Below are 17571 nucleotides of genomic sequence, written 5' to 3'. Positions count from 1 at the left end.
GCAAGGCCCTCCCTGGCCCCAGGCAGGCAGGGGTGGGGAGAGTCGGGGAGGAAGCAACTTACCCTCCCTCTTCTCCTGCCTCCTCCTGGCTGAATGAGGGCCGGAAGCGGGGCGGCCGGAAGCAGGGGGCGGGGCTTCATCATGTGCCCCACCCCCCGTACCTCACCCGGGGGAACTGCGATCCCTCGCGATTACCCCCGAAATGACCTCTGGATATTCCCATTTTAATGTCAGGAAACTGGTGCTGGGATGGTCGCTCGTTTTGTGATGCAAGAGCTGCTACAGCCAGCCATGACTTGTATACTCCTTTGAGTGTGAGAGAGACCTGCTTTTCTGCATTCTCCAGGGGGCAGGGAACGGGCAACTGCTGTAGAAGCCTCTGTGGGGACTGTGGGTCGACTGGTAGGAAAGTCTGGAGGAGACAGCCGAGAGCTTTACAAGTCTTCACTGCCACCAGGCACCTGAATCGTGGGGAAATGGGAGATCGGCCCGATATTTCTAGTCACAGGTTAGCTCTCTGCTGGCAAGTGCCAAACCATGCCAGTTGAGAATACTTAGCCAGTATGGGTGTTAACCAGTTTAACAAATCTAGGTTGATTGTGTTATGAGCAGAGACTACTGGCGTGAATGTTCTCAGTCTTACTTTGACATATTATTTATCGTTGTACAGGATATGATCATTCCCTCAAATGACCAACCACCCTTTGAACAGTCCCTGGTCTCCTGATTGAGGGAATCAGAGTTCATTTGTTCCAAATCCAGAGTGAAAACATTCACTCCTCAAACAATAATCAGACAGTGGTTTAGTTAAAACCTTTATTTAGAATCAGTCTCATTATTCTTGAACTGATAGATAAGCACTGATCATCACCAATATACAGAACACAGTAGCATGTGTATGTGTGTTCTGTGCTATGAAATCACTTCTGACTTATGGCAACCCGATGAATTAATGTCCTCCAAAACACCCTATAACAGCCTTGTCCAGGTCTTGCAAATGGTGGGCCACGGCTTCCATGACTGAGTCAATCCATGTCACATTAGGTCTTCTTTTCCTACTGGTTTGAACTTTTCCTAGCATTATTGTCTTTTCCAGTGAGTCTCGTCTTCTCATAATGTGATCAAAGTATGATAGCCTCAGTTTAGTCATTTGAGCTTCTAAGGAGAGTTCAGACTTAATTTGATCTAGAACCCACTTATTTAGCATAGATCATAGCTATTAAGATCAGAGGAGAGCATACATTACATTTTCTATCCAAGATGCTTTGGGTAATAAAATGGAATATGAAAGATTCTTAACCAAAATTTGGTAGAAAGAAAACAGACCAGCTTTCACTGAATTTCAGATTTGAGACATTCAGGATTCTGAAGTATGGCCAATTTCTATGGGCACAATTATGTGAGCCAACACATAACCAATTGCAGGGCCTGATTTTTATCAGCTAAGGGAAGATGTTTTCCTGAGCAGGGCCGACTTATCCATTAGGTACTGTAGGCACAGAGTCTAGGGCCCATGATACTTTTAGGGGCCCACACAAATGTTTTACTTTCTTCTAAAATCAGAAGAAAAAAATGAACTTTTACAGTCAAAGAAAATGTTTTTTCCCCCCTCACATCAGAAAATAATGAAATTTTAGGACCCATGAAAATCTATTAAATTTTGACTAAAACAGGAAAAATAAAATGTTGAATCATTTAAAGTTATATCAAAATAATTTTTAATATTGATATTATTATGGTGGGAAGGGCCCACAAAGGCAAAAGTGCCCAGGGCCCACAAAATGCCATAATGCAACCCTGCTCCCTGAGTATGCCGTGGTGCTTTCCAAGTGAGTAGCAAGCTTGTTAATGAGATTTTCCTGGGCATAAGGCCAATTATTAACTCCCTGTCACAGTGAACAATAGACTTTTATAGGAAGTAACAGATGTAGTTGACGTTAGCAGCTTATCTTTTTCAAGGCTAAACAGAGCCCTGTGAAACAGTGAGAAACGTTAGCTTGCAATTCTTACTGGAATCAGCAATACTGAGACCCAAAGTGAATAATCCAATGGAAGCAAACCTAAAAAAAATCTACATAAACTACATAGCATATCTGATTAACAGTAAATTCCATCACATCTCCGTCATAAGTATATTTATAATGGGTGCATAGGTATGACGTCTAAGCAGCTTACACATAACTGAAGACTTGGACCAGATGATAGTAGCCCCGCCCCATGCTTCCGGCTGCCCCGCTTCCAGCCCTCATTCAGCCAGGAGGAGGCAGGAGAAGAGGGAGGGTAAGTTGCTTCCTCCCGCCTCTCCCCACACCTGCCTGCCTGGGGCCAGGGAGGGCCTTGGCGGGGCTTCCTCGCACTCCCGCCGGCCTTGCAGGTCCACCGCCGGGCCCCTGATGTCAGGGGGTGTGGCATATGCTAATGAGTTCTGCTAATGAGTCCCCCTAGCTCTTTTTCTACGAAACGACCCCTGGTCATAAGTATATTTATAATGGGTGAATAGGTATGATGTCTAAGCAGTTTACACCTAACTGAAGACTTAGACCAGATGATAGGGGGACACCTTGAAGTGAACAGTATCCCTGTCATAGTTCTGTGTGATTTGGGCTGATTGCAGTGTACAGATAAAGCATTTAACAGCAATTTTGCAGCATTATAAGGCCATTAAGAAACGCAGGCAACGCATTGCTTTAGCAAGTAGAAAGACAAGGACATAGACGCTTGCACACAGGCATGACCATATTAGGCGTTGCTAGGGCCCGTTACTAAGGGAGATGTTAACCTTGCTTTTATTGCTGTAATTAATGTAACATCTGTTGATAAACAGGAAAGCTTTGGCCTTCCCACAAGCTAGATGTGTGGTGGTCAGCCAAGAATGTTGTGGTCTTGAAAAGTACAGAATGCTCAAAACACGCTGCCAGTGTTTTCTAATGATCTTTCTGCTAAGAAATGACAAGGAAAATGATTTTTTTGCACTCTGTAACTGTATAAACCTGACTCCACCTCATTTGGTGTGCAGCCCTGTTCAAAAGTGCCTCTCGGTGCTTGGCTGCACCTGGCGCCAAATAAACAACTGTTGACTCTCCTTGCTGATTCTCTGGTGGTCTATCTCTCAGAATTCCCACCACACAGACCTGTTAATTCCTTATCTGTAGGCTGACAGGCAACTAATACATATCACACATACACTTTTTTTCTTATTTACTATACTCCTCTGACCTATAGGTCTTGAGTAGCGTTTATCAAACATAACACGGAATCTGAAGAAGAAAGGAAGAATTCAGACCTGAGAGGGCTGGTACGTAGGCGACAAAGACAGCTGTTCTCCTGTAAGTTACCCGAACTCTCATGGCCTGAACCAAACATTTAGCTAAAATGAGTATATTTTCTGCTCTTGAATCTGCTAGTAATTTAGAAATAAGGATATCTGCTGAGGACTGTGGTATCAAAGGTTTAAGCAATTTCTTTCTCACATTATATCAGGGACATTCAGATAGAACATGTCTTGCAGATTCAATAGCACCTAAACCACAGCTAAAATATCTATTTGAGAATGGTACGTCCAATGGTGGTCAAGGGGTGTGTGTGGGGGGAGGTATTTGTGAATTTCCTGCATTGTGCAGGGGATTGGACTAGATGACCCTTCCAACTATGATTCTATGATTTTATGATTCAATGTGCGGCCTTCAGAAACTGCAGAAGGTAAGGCGTCTAATCTTGCAAGCATTGCTCACCTGTACTCTGGGACCCTTAAGCTGAAGAGATACTTCAGAATTGTAAAGCTTGGGGGAATCTCCCTATGAAGCGAAATGGAAATCACAAATATACAATAAATACTCACTCATGATGGTGGCATATGACTGTTGGTGTTATGACTGTTTATTTAGAATGTTGAAACACTATTTATTAATTTTAAGGACATGAGCAGCCACCTTGCTTGTCACATATATATCCAGAGGAAAAACTTCTGGGTTATTTTTGTTTTGTTTTGTTTACTTTAACTTGAAGACATTAACATGAAATGGATCTTTAAAATAAAGGGATGTGGGGGCAAAAGTAACCTGTGCTGTTTCTGCCCGGTTTCGAACCGGGGACCTTTCGCGTGTGAGGCGAACGTGATAACCACTACACTACAGAAACCAGCTGGCTGCTCCGTTTTCCATCTAGCCTACAACACTCTTCAACATGAGACATGAGTTTGACATCCTTCTTAGCCTGGATTCGTCTTATTTCTCACTATTGCAATTAGTTCGGCGCAATAGAGAAGACTTCGGCAACACCCCAGAACAGTAAATGACAGCAAGAGTGCCTGAAATTTGGGAAGACACAAAGCCGGAACTAGTGTTATTGGATTTACGTCACTTTTGAACGCCGCCGACAGCGAACTTCAACTAACGTGTAAGGATTGACCTATACGAAGGAGTAGTGCTGCTATGCCGACACATTATCTCTAGCACTCTGAAATGTTCTGCAGCCTTGTAACCATCATCTGGTTCAGGAGTCTGAAGTGGGTTCCTGGTTCCTTATTCAATATGTGACTGCAGGAGCAAGCTGAAGAAGGAGCAGAATTTTAAACACTGAAACATCCTCTAAACAAGTTTTGAGTCGCTCCAAATCATATACGGGCAGATCAACCCCCTTATAGTGGTCCAAAATTCATTAGCCCCCATATATATTTTTGCATATGTTACAACCTTGCAATACACACAATGCTTAGGTCAGTGTTTAGGAATAAGGAACTGGTCGATTTTCACCAGTAAAGCAGCTTAACCCCATTATGTCCTGCTCAGAGCTGTACTCATTTATATCGCTGGTCTGCCTTTCTCAAACCTCAAGCTTCCATAACAATTGTTATTCTTCCTTTACATTACTTCTTCATGCCATGGTGAAATTCCTAAAACGCTGTGAAACCGCTGGGTGGTGGGGAAAGCAGCTTGGCGTGATTTAAGGAATGGACTGTCATACAGGGAGCAGTTCAGACACTTCCCAAGGAGAACGCCACTAAACACTAGTTGGCGCAATTAATCCTATAAATGTCGTGTGCGTTTCGAGTATGCTTTAAAATCAGGTAGGTAGTCTAGGGACGATTCATGGAAAGCCACGGCAGCAACAGAATCTCCAAAAAACATACAAATCATCAAACGAAGTGGTAATTGCTTGTTAACATTAGTAGTTAGAAAGCTGGTATACCAACCGCCCGGCTAGCTCAGTCGGTAGAGCATGAGACTCTTAATCTCAGGGTCGTGGGTTCGAGCCCCACGTTGGGCGCAGGACTTTTTTTTATAATTTAAACAACACTATTAAGTGCAAACTTCCCTCGGCATGGTTCGTCAAACCAAACAACAAAAACAGGGAAACCCAAGGAAACCGAGAGAGCTGTCATTAGCTGAAATGTACACCGTGGATAGCTTTGTTGCTCTTTATATTAGTGTAGGACTCAACTTTTGTTCTAAAACGCAAAAATGCCCTTTGCGACTGAAGAAAAGATTATTTGATCTCTTCTTTCTTCTTCATCCCTACTTTGCTAATTCCAGATTCCGGTGGGGTAGCCGCGTTGGTCAAGTAGCAGAACAAAGTTAGAGTCCAGTGCCACCTTTAAGACCAACAAGATTTTATTCAAGGTATGAGCTTTCGTGTGCAAGCACACTTCTTCAGATGCAGTTATTCATCGCGTTTTGTATGTGTTGTTGTAATGCATTTTGTCTGCCAAACAGAGCCGGGCATATAGATCGAAGTAGTTGCCGTCTGCTTCTTTATCGTTTGCATTCTCCCCCCCCCCCCCTCCTTAGTCCTCTTGTTGGACGCCTTGCTTTTCAGCAGAAGGGTGTTCCAGGGCTCACCACCCGAATCCTTTTCCAGTACCAAGACGGAGCCCCGAGGCATGAGATCACGAGAAGGAGTGCTTTTCATATGCAGACTGAAGCTTGAATCCCGCCTGTGCTCACATTCCGGTATGTAACCTTCGAGAGTGCTGCGACTCCCGCACTCCTATTATTATGATTTTATTTTATTTTATTACTGCTTTTCACCCAGGACTACAGTTCCCAAAATGCTTTGCTTTTAGCATTCCCAGTTTCTCCTTTGCTAGCCAGACTACATTACCCAGAGTGCTTGGCGAGGGCAGCACAAAAGGCCACAGGAATTCGGTCCGAGTCTGATTCTGAAATGGGTGTTTGTCCTGCTGCGTTGCGCCCTAGTTTGTTTTCAGGTTAAAATCCGTGCAGATACGGAAATGGACCCCGGTAAGTGCTTGAGACGGGGCAGGAGAGGCTTAGGCGGTGAAAGGGTTGCATTTTGGGGGCTGCCTTCCTGAAAAATCAATAAAATGGTTATTAGAGCATTGTGCTGGCTGAATTGAAATCGAGAGGAGCGCCTGCGTGGGTGCTGAGGCAGGCAGCGGAGCCGAGGGAGGTAGAGAATTGATGTTTTCATGTTGGGCCGAGGTGGGGGGAGGAACGGACTCTAAACTGTGTTTCCTAAAATGCATCCAAGTCGCTTTCAAGATCCTGGGACCCTTTAACAAAAAGCCAACATTTCACGTGTTCTGTTCCTTTGTTTACTTTCTTATAGAAGGGAATGTGAGAATCTAAATGGCTAGTTGCTACAGTCAGACGGCTGTAGATTGGCAGGTGGCCTGTTTTCCACCCTGGAGACTGTTGGACCGATCCCTCTTTCCCCTGAAGTCTCTCCTTTCGCATGTACTGATCTCACCACCACACCATGGCAGAATCTGCTGCTCTTTCCCAAACGAGGCCCAGGAAAAGGAAGGCCTTGTGGAGCTATGGCAGCTTGAGGGGAGCAAGGTTTCCTCCCATCCAAAAGGCTTGTCTGAATTATTGCTTAAATCATTTCAACATGTGTGCACGCCTGGAACATATCCTGAGTGTGTGTGTATGTATTTATATTTATTTATTTTTCGAATTTCTACCCCACCCTCCCGGCCGAAGCTGGCTCAGAGCAGCTTACATAAAAACAGATGCTCCATTAAAACATAAGTTACAATTAAAACAATTCTAAAACCATAATAAAGTGCTAGTAGTTGTTGTTCGTATGACGGTAGCAGCCATTATTCAGAGTTCTCAGCTCGCAGTCAGCTCGCAGTGTTCATTTTAATTTAATTGTCCTTGCAGTGGTGGCAATTTGCGGAATCCAGGGCCCTCTCACATTCAACCATCCAGTGTTCTTCATTGGTAGTGGCAGCGGCTCCCAAAAGCCTGGTGGAAGAGCTCCGTTTTACAGGCCCTGCGGAACTGTAAAAGGTCCCACAGGGCCCTGATCTCCTCCGGGAGCTCATTCCACCAGGATGGGGCTGCCACCGAGAAAGCCCTGGTCCTGGTTGTCGACAGCCTTGCCTCCTTAAGACCTGGGAGGGCCAGCCAGTTCTGAGCCCCTGACCACAGTGCTCTTTGGGGGACATGTGGGGAAAGGCGGTCCCTCAGGTATGTAGGTCCCTGACCATGTAGGGCTTTAAAGGTAAGAACCAGCACCTTGAAGCGAATCCGGTATGCTATTGGCACCCAGTGCAATGCCTTCAGCACAGGCCGGATGTACTCCCATCTAGAGAGCCCCATCAAGAACCTGGCTGCGGCATTTTGCACCAGCTGCAGCCTCCGGATTTGAGACGAGGGCAGCCCCATGTAGAGAGCATTACAGTAGTCCAATCCAATCTCAAGGTGACCATTGCATGGATCACTGTAGCCAGGTTATTGCGTTCGAGGAAGGGAACCAACTGCCTGATCAGCCGAAGATGGTAATAGGCTGATTTGCCAGTGGCTGCTACCTGGGCCTCCATAGTTAAGGAGGCATCCAGGAGCACTCCCATACTCCTAACCTCCGGCGCTGGCACCAAAGGAGCCCCATCGAAGGTCAGGAGTGGGATCCCTAGCCTTGAACCGCACAGGACCTCCGTCTTCATCGGATTCGGTTTCAGTCGGCTCAGCCTAAGTCAACCAGCCACGGCTTGTAGCGCCTGGTCCAGATCTTCCAGTTTGGGAGTCAGACTGACCACCCAACAACAGATAGAGCTGGGTGTCATCCGCATACTGGTGGCAACCCAGCCCATGCCTCCGGGCAATCTGGGCAAGGGGGTGCATATAGATGTTAAAAAGCATTGGGGACAGCACTACCCCTTGAAGTACACCACAATCCAGTGGGTGCCTCCGGGATAGCTGGCTCTCTATGTGTGTTGGCTGGAAGGCTGGCTCATGGTATGCTCTAAAAAAACCAGATAACAGCCTGGTCGGGGGGGGGCTTTCTTTGGCTATATTAAGATGAAAAGATTTTATACAAAATGGAGCTGGTTTGTGGAGGGGAGGGGATGGAGGGAATCTATGTCCATAGTCACAGCGTAGTGTCTCTTGTATTTTAAATTTTATTCTGTCCTTATCAGCCACTATCCTAGCAAGGATGTGTGCCTAAGGGAGTGCGCCTTGTACATTTTTCCATGGTGTTTCTACTGCACCCTGTCCCATGGCTGAAGAAACAAGCTGCTTCAACAACTGAATGGCAGCTTGGCTCTTATGGCAGTTGGGACTGCCAGAGTGAAATGTTAAGTCGGGGGTGTCAAACATGAAGCTGGGGGGCTGGATCAGGCCCTCTGAGGGCTTCTATCAGGCCCGCAGTGGAACTGGCTGTCTTCTGCTTCTTCTTCCAGTTCTGCTGCTGCTGCATCATCATAGGTTTGCAGCTTACAGACACCTGAACAGCATACTCAAAATTGCAACAGAACAGATATTTTGATGCTATAATTCAGAGCAAGAGGTGTCAGTTATCAGACACTGTTAAAAAAACAAAATATTGCAAGAGTGCTAATGTTTTAAGCATGTTTTTATTTTAAGTAAAAAAAAACCCCTTTGTGTTTGTGTCCTTTATAAAGTTTATATCTCCGCTACCTGGGATTACATTTTATGACACACGTGGCCCGGCCCAACGAGGTCTCATTTATGTCAGATCAAGCCCTCATAGCAAATGAGTTCAACGCCCGTGCGTTAAGTGATGCTCTTGGTTCTGTGTGCCTTTCTTGTGTGTCCAGTTGTTGGACGGATGTGTTTTCTTTCTTGGATACTGGCTGGAATAAAATGGAACTAACAAGATATATAAAGGAGCTGTGGTGGCTCAAGTGGTTAAGATGCTGAACTGCAGGCTGTGGAAGGTCAGTAGTTCAGCAGTTCGAGACCCGAGTGCCGCATGATGGAGTGAGCTCCCATCTCTAGTTCCAGCTCCTGTCAACCTAGCAGTTCGAAAGCAAGAAATTGCAAGTAGATAAATAGCTACCATTTCGGTGGGAAGGTAACAGCGTTCCGTGCGCCTTGGTGTTTAGTCATGCCGGCCACATGACCACGGAAACGTCTTCGGAGAGCGCTGGCTCTTCGGCTTTGAAACGGAGATGAGCACCGCAACCCTAGAGTCGGATTCGATTGGCTTTCGAGCAAGGGAACCTTTACCTTTACCTTTTTAACAAGATATATAGCCCCCCCCTGTGGATGTGTTCCCCCCCACCAAAAAACCCCCCTGAGAACTTAAACCAAGTCCCACACAGGTTTGCTTCATTTTTACAGGGTGTTACACACCCATTTCTACACCTTCCTCTATGTCCGTTATCCTCCATGAGTGAAGCTTTTTGCAAAAGCACTTTAGGGCTTATTTGTATCCTATGAAGGGAGTACTGGGGGACAGTGTTTTGTTTTTTGTGTACTTTCTACAGGGAGGGTCCTCATGTGCCAAAATCTCTCTCACACAGCTGTGTTATTAGCCTTGCAAATAAAGACTGAATGGAATGGCTACTGAAGACATCTGATAGCTACCCTGTGAAGCTTTTCCTCTGCCTTCAGTCCCCTCTGGGCTTGTAACAGAATGAATAGCCAAAGCAAAACCTGGTAGTGATTATCTTGGCAACGTAATGAGTCAGAGTCTGTATAAGTGAAGGGAGAACCGTGTAGGCTGCCCTGGCCTCTTTGAAGGATGGGCAGGTAAAAAAAATGTGATAGATGAAGCCATGAAGTATCCTTTGTTGCAGTTGCCGCTCATGTGTGTTAAAAAAAAATCTTAATATAGCTTGCAAAATAGAGAGAGAGAGAGAGAGAGAGAGAGAGACCAGTCTCATCAGATCTCAGAAGCTAAGTGGAGTCAGCCCTGGTCAGTATTTGGATGGGAGACCACAAAGCATGACCACCAGGGTCATGTCGTGTAAGCAGACAGTGGTAAACCACCTCTGAATACCTCTTATCTTGAAAATCCTATGGGGTTGGCATAAATCAGCTGTGACTTGAAGGCCACACACACACACACACACAGCTCTGGGTGGGATGGGGAGGTAACTCTGATGTTGAGTTGGATTCTGTCGGCTTCTCCACTGGTGGGAGAGGAAGGAGGGAACTGTTGGCCACGTAAATGGCTCTGCCAGGGATCATGGGACAGGGTCTGCCGTGAGGAGGGTAACTGGAGGAGACCAAGCAGGAAAACATGGTAGGATGCAGCCCAATGTATGTATAAACTGTTCAAGCTCGAAGATTTTTGTAAGGAAAATAGATGGTATTGTGGCAGTTGTAATTTTGGGAGCAAATCCCCCCCCTCTCAAATCCTGTTCATGTAAGGGGGCACTTTTTTTTAGTCTCCTCTCGACCCCTCTTCCCACTCTCAGTATTTCAGATGGCCATTGGCCTTATGGTGATGAATACTGATGGAAGAGTCTTTATTCTGGCAGGTGAAGACTGGATCAAGAGTGAAAATGAAGAGGTAGCTCCCCAGCAACTGGACCGTGAGCCAGGGGACTCCGACAAGCCATCCAAGATGTTATGGGTGGAGAGTGAAGACTTCCTGGATTCTGAGCAGCCCGAAGGCCACAAGAGAGACTTGAAGACTCCTCAGGATACGTTCTCCGGGGAGATCTGTTTTGACTATGAGAACAGCCCTGGGAGGGTCTACTCAAATGACAGGCCATTCAAGTGTGACGTTTGTGAGAAGAGCTTCCGTCACAGTTCCAGCCTGCTTACCCATCGGAGGCTCCACACAGGGGAAAAGCCTTACAAATGCACCGACTGTGGGAAGAGCTTCAACACCAGTTCGGCCCTCATAGTACACCGCAGGACCCATACCGGGGAGAAATCTTACGTGTGCTCAGACTGCGGGCGGTGCTTCAGTGAAGGCTCGGTGCTCATCAAGCACTGGCGAATCCACACGGGAGAAAAGCCTTACAAGTGCTCGATATGTGGGAGGGGCTTTCGTCAGAGCTCGCAACTCCGGGCCCACGAGAGGACCCACACGGGTGAAAAACCCTACGAGTGCCAGGACTGCGGGAAATGTTTCAGCACCAGCTCAAACCTCTCAGCCCATCAGAGGACCCACACTGGGGAGAAGCCCTACATATGCACGGAATGCGACCGGCGCTTTGGCCACAAGTCACATCTCATCTCCCACCAGAAGACCCACACGGAAAAACTGCACGCTTGTCCCGACTGCCCCGCAAGCTTCCGCATGATCCACCAGCTCCTGGTCCATCGCAAATCCCACCAGGAGGAGAGGCGCTACAAATGCCTGCTCTGCGGGAAGACCTTCAGTTACAGCTCGGCCCTCCTTGCTCATCAGAGGATGCACACGGGGGACAGGCCTTTCAAGTGCCTAGAATGTGGGAGGAGTTTCATTCGGAATTCGGACTTGAACAAGCACCAAAGAATCCACACGGGGGAGAAGCCCTATGAGTGTCCCGAGTGTGGGAAGAGGTTTAATCAGAGCTCACACCTGGTTAGCCACCGAAGAGTCCACTTTAAAAACGCTGCAAAAAATTCTGGTGTGAGCCCAGCTGCTCCAATGCAGCAAGAGACAGAATCTTTCTGAAGATCCACCTCATCTCCCTACTCTACTTACAGCTGTTTTTTATATGTTATTTAATAAGCATGAACTGGAATGGATGTATTCCATGCTTTTAAACCAATCAAAACTCTGCACCAAAGTAATTTCAGATTATCCATCAAGGAAAGATTATTTTGGCCTGCATCCCTTATGCAAATTAAGCACATTTGCATATTTTAAGGTATTTTGTTCTGCATCTGCGGGTCACATGGAAGGGCAAAGAGCTATCTAAGTAGTTAAAGCTTCACTCCCAAGTGGTAAACACACATGATTGGCTTATTAAGTTTTCTTGTTTTATACTTGAGAAATGTCGCTGTTAAGTTAGAGCTTAAAAGTGAAAAGATGTTCCCGGTAAAGCAGGACGCAGAATGTTTTAATGATTTCCAGAGGCACCGAGAAACAAAAGGGCTGGTTTGAATCAGACTGGACTTATTTTTCATGGGTTTCTTTGTGTGGACTTCCAGCCATTTGCTTCAAAACTGAGAAGTGTTTCAACCCCGTGTTATAACCACGTTCCATTAAACCTGTGTCTTAAGAATAAGTCAGAGGTGAAGAATGAGGTCACAAAAAAGCAGCTGTATTTTTAAAAATGAATCAATGGATATCTTTATCATCAGCCATAAAGAAATGAGAGATTACCTGGATAGTGTGATCTGTTTCCTTCCCTTTGAAAGACGTCTGCAAGGCAGTTATTAAAGAATTTGGTCCAGTAATGATTTCTGCGGAAGGTACTCATGTATAGAGTGCTTTTGCGGGGGCAATCCTTTACCTAATCCTGGCTCCTCATCAGAGCTGCTGAAAATACAGAACAGCCAACCCAGTCTCAGAAGGATACAATCCAGTCTTGGTAAAAGTTGCTGCAGTGTTTTGCTGTTGAGTGCAGTCATTTGCAGCCCAGATGCTTGATTTGATTTTGAAACAGGTTTTAGAAGGGAGCCTTGTTGGTCTGCAGTCGAAAAGCTAGATTCAAGTCCAGTGGCAGCTTAGAGACCAACAAGATTTTCAGGGTAGACAGGCTTTCGAGAGTCAAAACTGGGTATCTGACAAAGGGAGCTTTGACTCAAAAGCTTATACACACAGAATCTTGTTAGTCTCTAAGACGCTATGACTTGGATCTAGCTGTTTTGAAACATGCAGCTCTTCCATATTTTGGAGAAATGTTGTGTGTGACTGCTGCCCCTTCAGTGTGAATACATGAGCTTCAGCTGTCAGGTATTTCTGAAACTTGAGTGTCAAAGGTGAATTTTTGTTTTTGTTGTTCAGGGGGATTATCAGTATGGATGCTTGTTGCATTTCCGTAAGATTTCTTTTTGGCTTACCAGGGTCAGTCACAAATAATTTAGGGAATACATAGCATCAGACACTGCCTTCCGTCTACCTGGAATGTAGGTGTTCTTCCATTCTACTCAAAACACTGTGATTGTTCTCTCTGTCTGCTGCAGAGGTACAGAGTGGCACGTGCCATTACATTTGGGGAGCTGGTCACCTCAAAATCATGCTACGAGTGACTGTTATATTTAAAAAAGCATAAATGGTTTGAGATCGTCTTAAAGCTATAACTTTTGTCGAATGTACCTTAGGTCTTGTGGGATAAACTTAAAACCAACAGGTTAGATCCCATCAGCATTTATGCTCAATCTCATTACATTCCCTGCCTCACTATGGCCTGTGTCCTTAGCTTTTGTACACCAGGGGTCTCAGGATCCCAGTCATAGCCTTTTAGTGGACCTTCCTTTACCACTGGAAAAGCTGGTAGGTTCCAAGAACCTCTTGAGCCAGATCTCCGATTTATCAGTCCCGTTGACTTCAGCAATAAGCAAACTTGGGATCACAACATTGCAGCACAAACCTGTTCATTTTCAATCAGAAATAAGTCCCACTAAGTTTAAGGAGGCTTGCTTCAAGGTTTTCCTGATGGCGTGCAGTATCGGGATTGATTAAAGATAAGCAGGGTTGGGTGTGCGCTGTGTGCAACCCCTCTGCAGTTCTATGCCAAGAAAGGGGATGGAGACATCGAGGAGGGTGTGTGTTATTTTTAAAGAGCACAGATTCCCCCAGTAATATATGAAGCTTCCAACTGAAGTCAGATGTGAGTCCACTCTAGCCCAGTATTGTCTCATTGATGGTCAGCTGCTCGCCAAGGTCCTTCAGGTAGAGAAAGCCTCTCCCAGCCCTGCTACCTGAGAATCTTTTAACTGGAGATGCCTGAGATTGAGCCTGAGACCTTATGCTCACAGAGCGCCCATGAGCTGTGGCCTCTTCCTGATCGTACACAGAGGTCATTTTTTTGGGGGGGGAACGCGGGGGAACACAGTTCCCCCGGGTGAGGTGCAGGGGGCGGGGCACATGACGAAGCCCCGCCCCCTGCTTCCGGCCACCCCGCTTCCAGCCCATATTCAGCCAGGAGGAGGCAGGAGAAGAGGGAGGGTAAGTTGCTTCCTCCCCGCCTCTCCCCACCCCTGCCTGCCTGGGGCCAGGGAGGGCCTTGGCGGGGCTTCCTCGCACTCCCGCTGGCCTTGCAGGTCCACCGCCGGGCCCCTGATGTCAGGGGGTGTGGCATATGCTAATGAGTTATGCTAATGAGTTCCCCTAGCTCTTTTTCTACGAAACGACCCCTGGACGCACATACAGCCTTGAACTAATGTAGGCATCTCCTTACGTTTTCATTGCTGGTATTACATTTGGGGAGCTGGTCACCTCAAACTCATGCTACGAGTGACTGTTATATTTAAAGAAGCATAAATGGTTTGAGATCGTCTTGTCGAATGTACCTTAGCTCTTGTGGGATAAAGTTAAAACCAACAGGTTAGATCCCATCAGCATTTATGCTCAATCTCATTACATTCCCTGCCTCACTATGGCCTGTGTCCTTAGCTTTTGTACACCAGGGGTCTCAGGATCCCAGTCATAGCCTTTTAGTGGACCTTCCTTTACCACTGGAAAAGCTGGTAGGTTCCAAGAACCTCTTGAGCCAGATCTCCGATTTATCAGTCCCGTTGACTTCAGCAATAAGCAAACTTGGGATCACAACATTGCAGCACAAACCTGTTCATTTTCAATCAGAAATAAGTCCCACTAAGTTTAAGGAGGCTTGCTTCAAGGTTTTCCTGATGGCGTGCAGTATCGGGATTGATTAAAGATAAGCAGGGTTGGGTGTGCGCTGTGTGCAACCCCTCTGCAGTTCTATGCCAAGAAAGGGGATGGAGACATCGAGGAGGGTGTGTGTTATTTTTAAAGAGCACAGATTCCCCCAGTAATATATGAAGCTTCCAACTGAAGTCAGATGTGAGTCCACTCTAGCCCAGTATTGTCTCATTGATGGTCAGCTGCTCGCCAAGGTCCTTCAGGTAGAGAAAGCCTCTCCCAGCCCTGCTACCTGAGAATCTTTTAACTGGAGATGCCTGAGATTGAGCCTGAGACCTTATGCTCACAGAGCGCCCATGAGCTATGGCCTCTTCCTGATCGTGCACAATAGACGCACATGCAGCCTTGAACTAATATAGGCATCTCCTTACGTTTTCATTGCTGGGACAAAAACTACATTGCTTACCTGTGGTGTCCCTTTCTCCTCTTGCTGTAACCTAAAATCAGTATCCAAAGATGATGCCAATGAGGACGGGGAGCTGGAGAACAATGGTTTGTTCATATATCACTGTCTAATAGGAGAAGCATGATAAAATAGTCTTGTCTTTCCAGGAAGGAGTTGCTGCTTGAATTTAGGGGAACAGAAGCTGCTGTTTGAGAGGTCCCCAGATTTGAATCACTTGGTTTGCTTTAGGGGGGGAGGGGGATTCTGGTTCACAACTAAAATGCAGTGGAGAAATTTGAGGGCTGGATTTAAGAAGAGTTGGTTTTTATACCCTGCTTTTTACTACGCAGCTTACAATCACCTTCCCTTCCTTTCCCCACAACAGACACCCTTTGAGGTAGGTGGGGCTGAGAGAACTACTCTGAGAGCTGTGACTGACCCAAGGTCACCCAGCTGGCTGCATGTGGAGGAGTGAGGAATCAAACCCAGTTCTCCAGATTAGAGTCCGCCGCTCCTAACCGTTATACCAAACTGATTTGTACGGAAGTGATACACAGCAAAAGAAAGAATAGGTAAAAAAAAAAAAAATTAAGTGACCTGAATTTGTGAGGGCCTTTTTAAGTTTAGACGGCATTTTTAATTTCCCCATCAAAGTCAGTAAGTCAAATGTTTTGCTTCTTTTTGTGTTTTTTGTGTATTCTACTTGATAAATTTTTTCATGGGTCCAAACAGTGTGTATGTGTATGTTTTTCTAAGAGGTTGACTGCATTGTCTTCTGAAACTCTCCAGTTTTCCAAAGTCCACTAATTGTTTAGAGGCCAGAGCTACACAGATTGCATCTTTGTTCTGCCATTCCTTCAGAGCCTAAGTTTATCCTCACAACAACCCTTTGAAGTAGATTAGATGAAAAGTGATTGGCCCTAGGTCACCCAGTCAGTTTTATGGTTGACTGCAGATTTAAACCTATGTCTGTGGCAGTGTTCCCTCTAAGCTGAGTTAGTGTGAGGTAGCTCACAGTTTTTTAGCCTCCAGCTCACACATTTTTTGTCTTCGCTCAGGAAGGATGGCTCCAGAGCAAACTGATTTATGCAGTATCCAAATGCCTTGTTCACAACTTTAATGCCAGCGGCTCACAAAGTAGAATTTTTGCTCACAAGACTCTGCAGCTTAGAGGGAACATTGTAACAAATGAAAATGCTTTCAAGTTATCCCAGAGCTGTAATAGGGTTAGATAATGATTTGTTATGGAATGTTCTCTATTTAAAATTAAGATTGGTGCTGTTATCATACTTTTATGAATATGCACTAGATGATTACACAGCTCCATCGAAACATGAATTGATTCTTTATTGGGAGTGTTGTATTTTACCTAAATGTAACAGAACATTATCCCATCTGTGAGGGAAGCCTTCCTTTAAGAAAGACACATGGAAATCAGGAGTCTTTTTTCCTGTTTAAAAACAGTGTATTAACTACTTAAAACAAAAGGCTATATGGAGATGGACTACTGTCTTCAATAACCCATCTCTGTACTTTATCAGTCCTCTGACTGAAGACAATCCGAAGCTTATTTATTCCAGGTGTCAAGAGAAAACCTTGTATCCAGGCCCAAGATCACTCATGTTTTAGCTTTTAAGATTTCTATTTTAAAAGCAATCTAACTCCCCCTTGAAATGAGTAAAAGTGAAAGTGGTACAAGAAAATACCTGCATGTGTAAAGGAAATCTGAAACGAAAAGACATACATATCATCCCTTATTTTACCTATTTTAAGATTAAAAAATAAAGTACAATTTCTGAGATTCACACCAAAGATTCTTACAACCCATGTCTGAGAGATTCGGGGGTATTTTAACTGTGGCTATCTTATATGTAGGAACTGCGGTGGCTCAAGTGGTTAAGACGCTGAACTGCAGGCTGTGGAAGGTCAGTAGTTCAGCGGTTCAAGACCCGGGTGCCGCAAGACAGGGTGAGCTCCTGTCTCTAGTTTCAGCTCCTGCCAACCTAGCAGTTCGAAAGCAAGAAATTGCAAGTAGATAAATAGGTACCACTTCGGTGGGAAGGTAACAGCGTTCCGTGCGCCTTGGTGTTTAGTCATGCCGGCCACATGACCGCGGAAACGTCTTCGGACAGCGCTGGCTCTTCGGCTTTGAAACGGAGATGAGCACCGCAACCCTAGAGTCGGATTCGACTGGCTTT

General features: G+C 45.6%; 1 protein-coding gene and 2 non-coding genes across 3 annotated transcripts; 2 read left to right on the top strand and 1 right to left on the bottom strand.

Annotated features, from left to right (window-relative positions):
* Positions 1-4064: 4064 nt before the first annotated feature.
* On the bottom strand, positions 4065-4137 carry TRNAV-CAC. Its single transcript has one exon. It is a non-coding gene; the product is annotated as a tRNA-Val (tRNA).
* Positions 4138-5192: 1055 nt separating this feature from the next.
* Positions 5193-5265, top strand: TRNAK-CUU. The gene has a single exon. It is a non-coding gene; the product is annotated as a tRNA-Lys (tRNA).
* Positions 5266-6157: 892 nt separating this feature from the next.
* On the top strand, positions 6158-12090 carry LOC107120828 (zinc finger protein OZF-like). Its single transcript, XM_015423598.1, has 2 exons — positions 6158-6239; positions 10700-12090. Exons 1-2 carry the CDS (start codon positions 6230-6232, stop codon positions 11827-11829), a joined length of 1140 nt encoding a protein of 379 aa, XP_015279084.1. The 5' UTR covers positions 6158-6229; the 3' UTR covers positions 11830-12090.
* Positions 12091-17571: the final 5481 nt, after the last annotated feature.

The sequence above is a fragment of the Gekko japonicus genome, unplaced genomic scaffold (assembly GCF_001447785.1).
Source record: "Gekko japonicus isolate JY-2015 unplaced genomic scaffold, Gekko_japonicus_V1.1 scaffold4349, whole genome shotgun sequence".
Lineage (NCBI taxonomy): Eukaryota > Metazoa > Chordata > Lepidosauria > Squamata > Gekkonidae > Gekko > Gekko japonicus.
The sequence above is the reverse complement of the archived record's forward strand: the minus strand, read 5'-3'. Positions and strand labels throughout refer to the sequence as shown.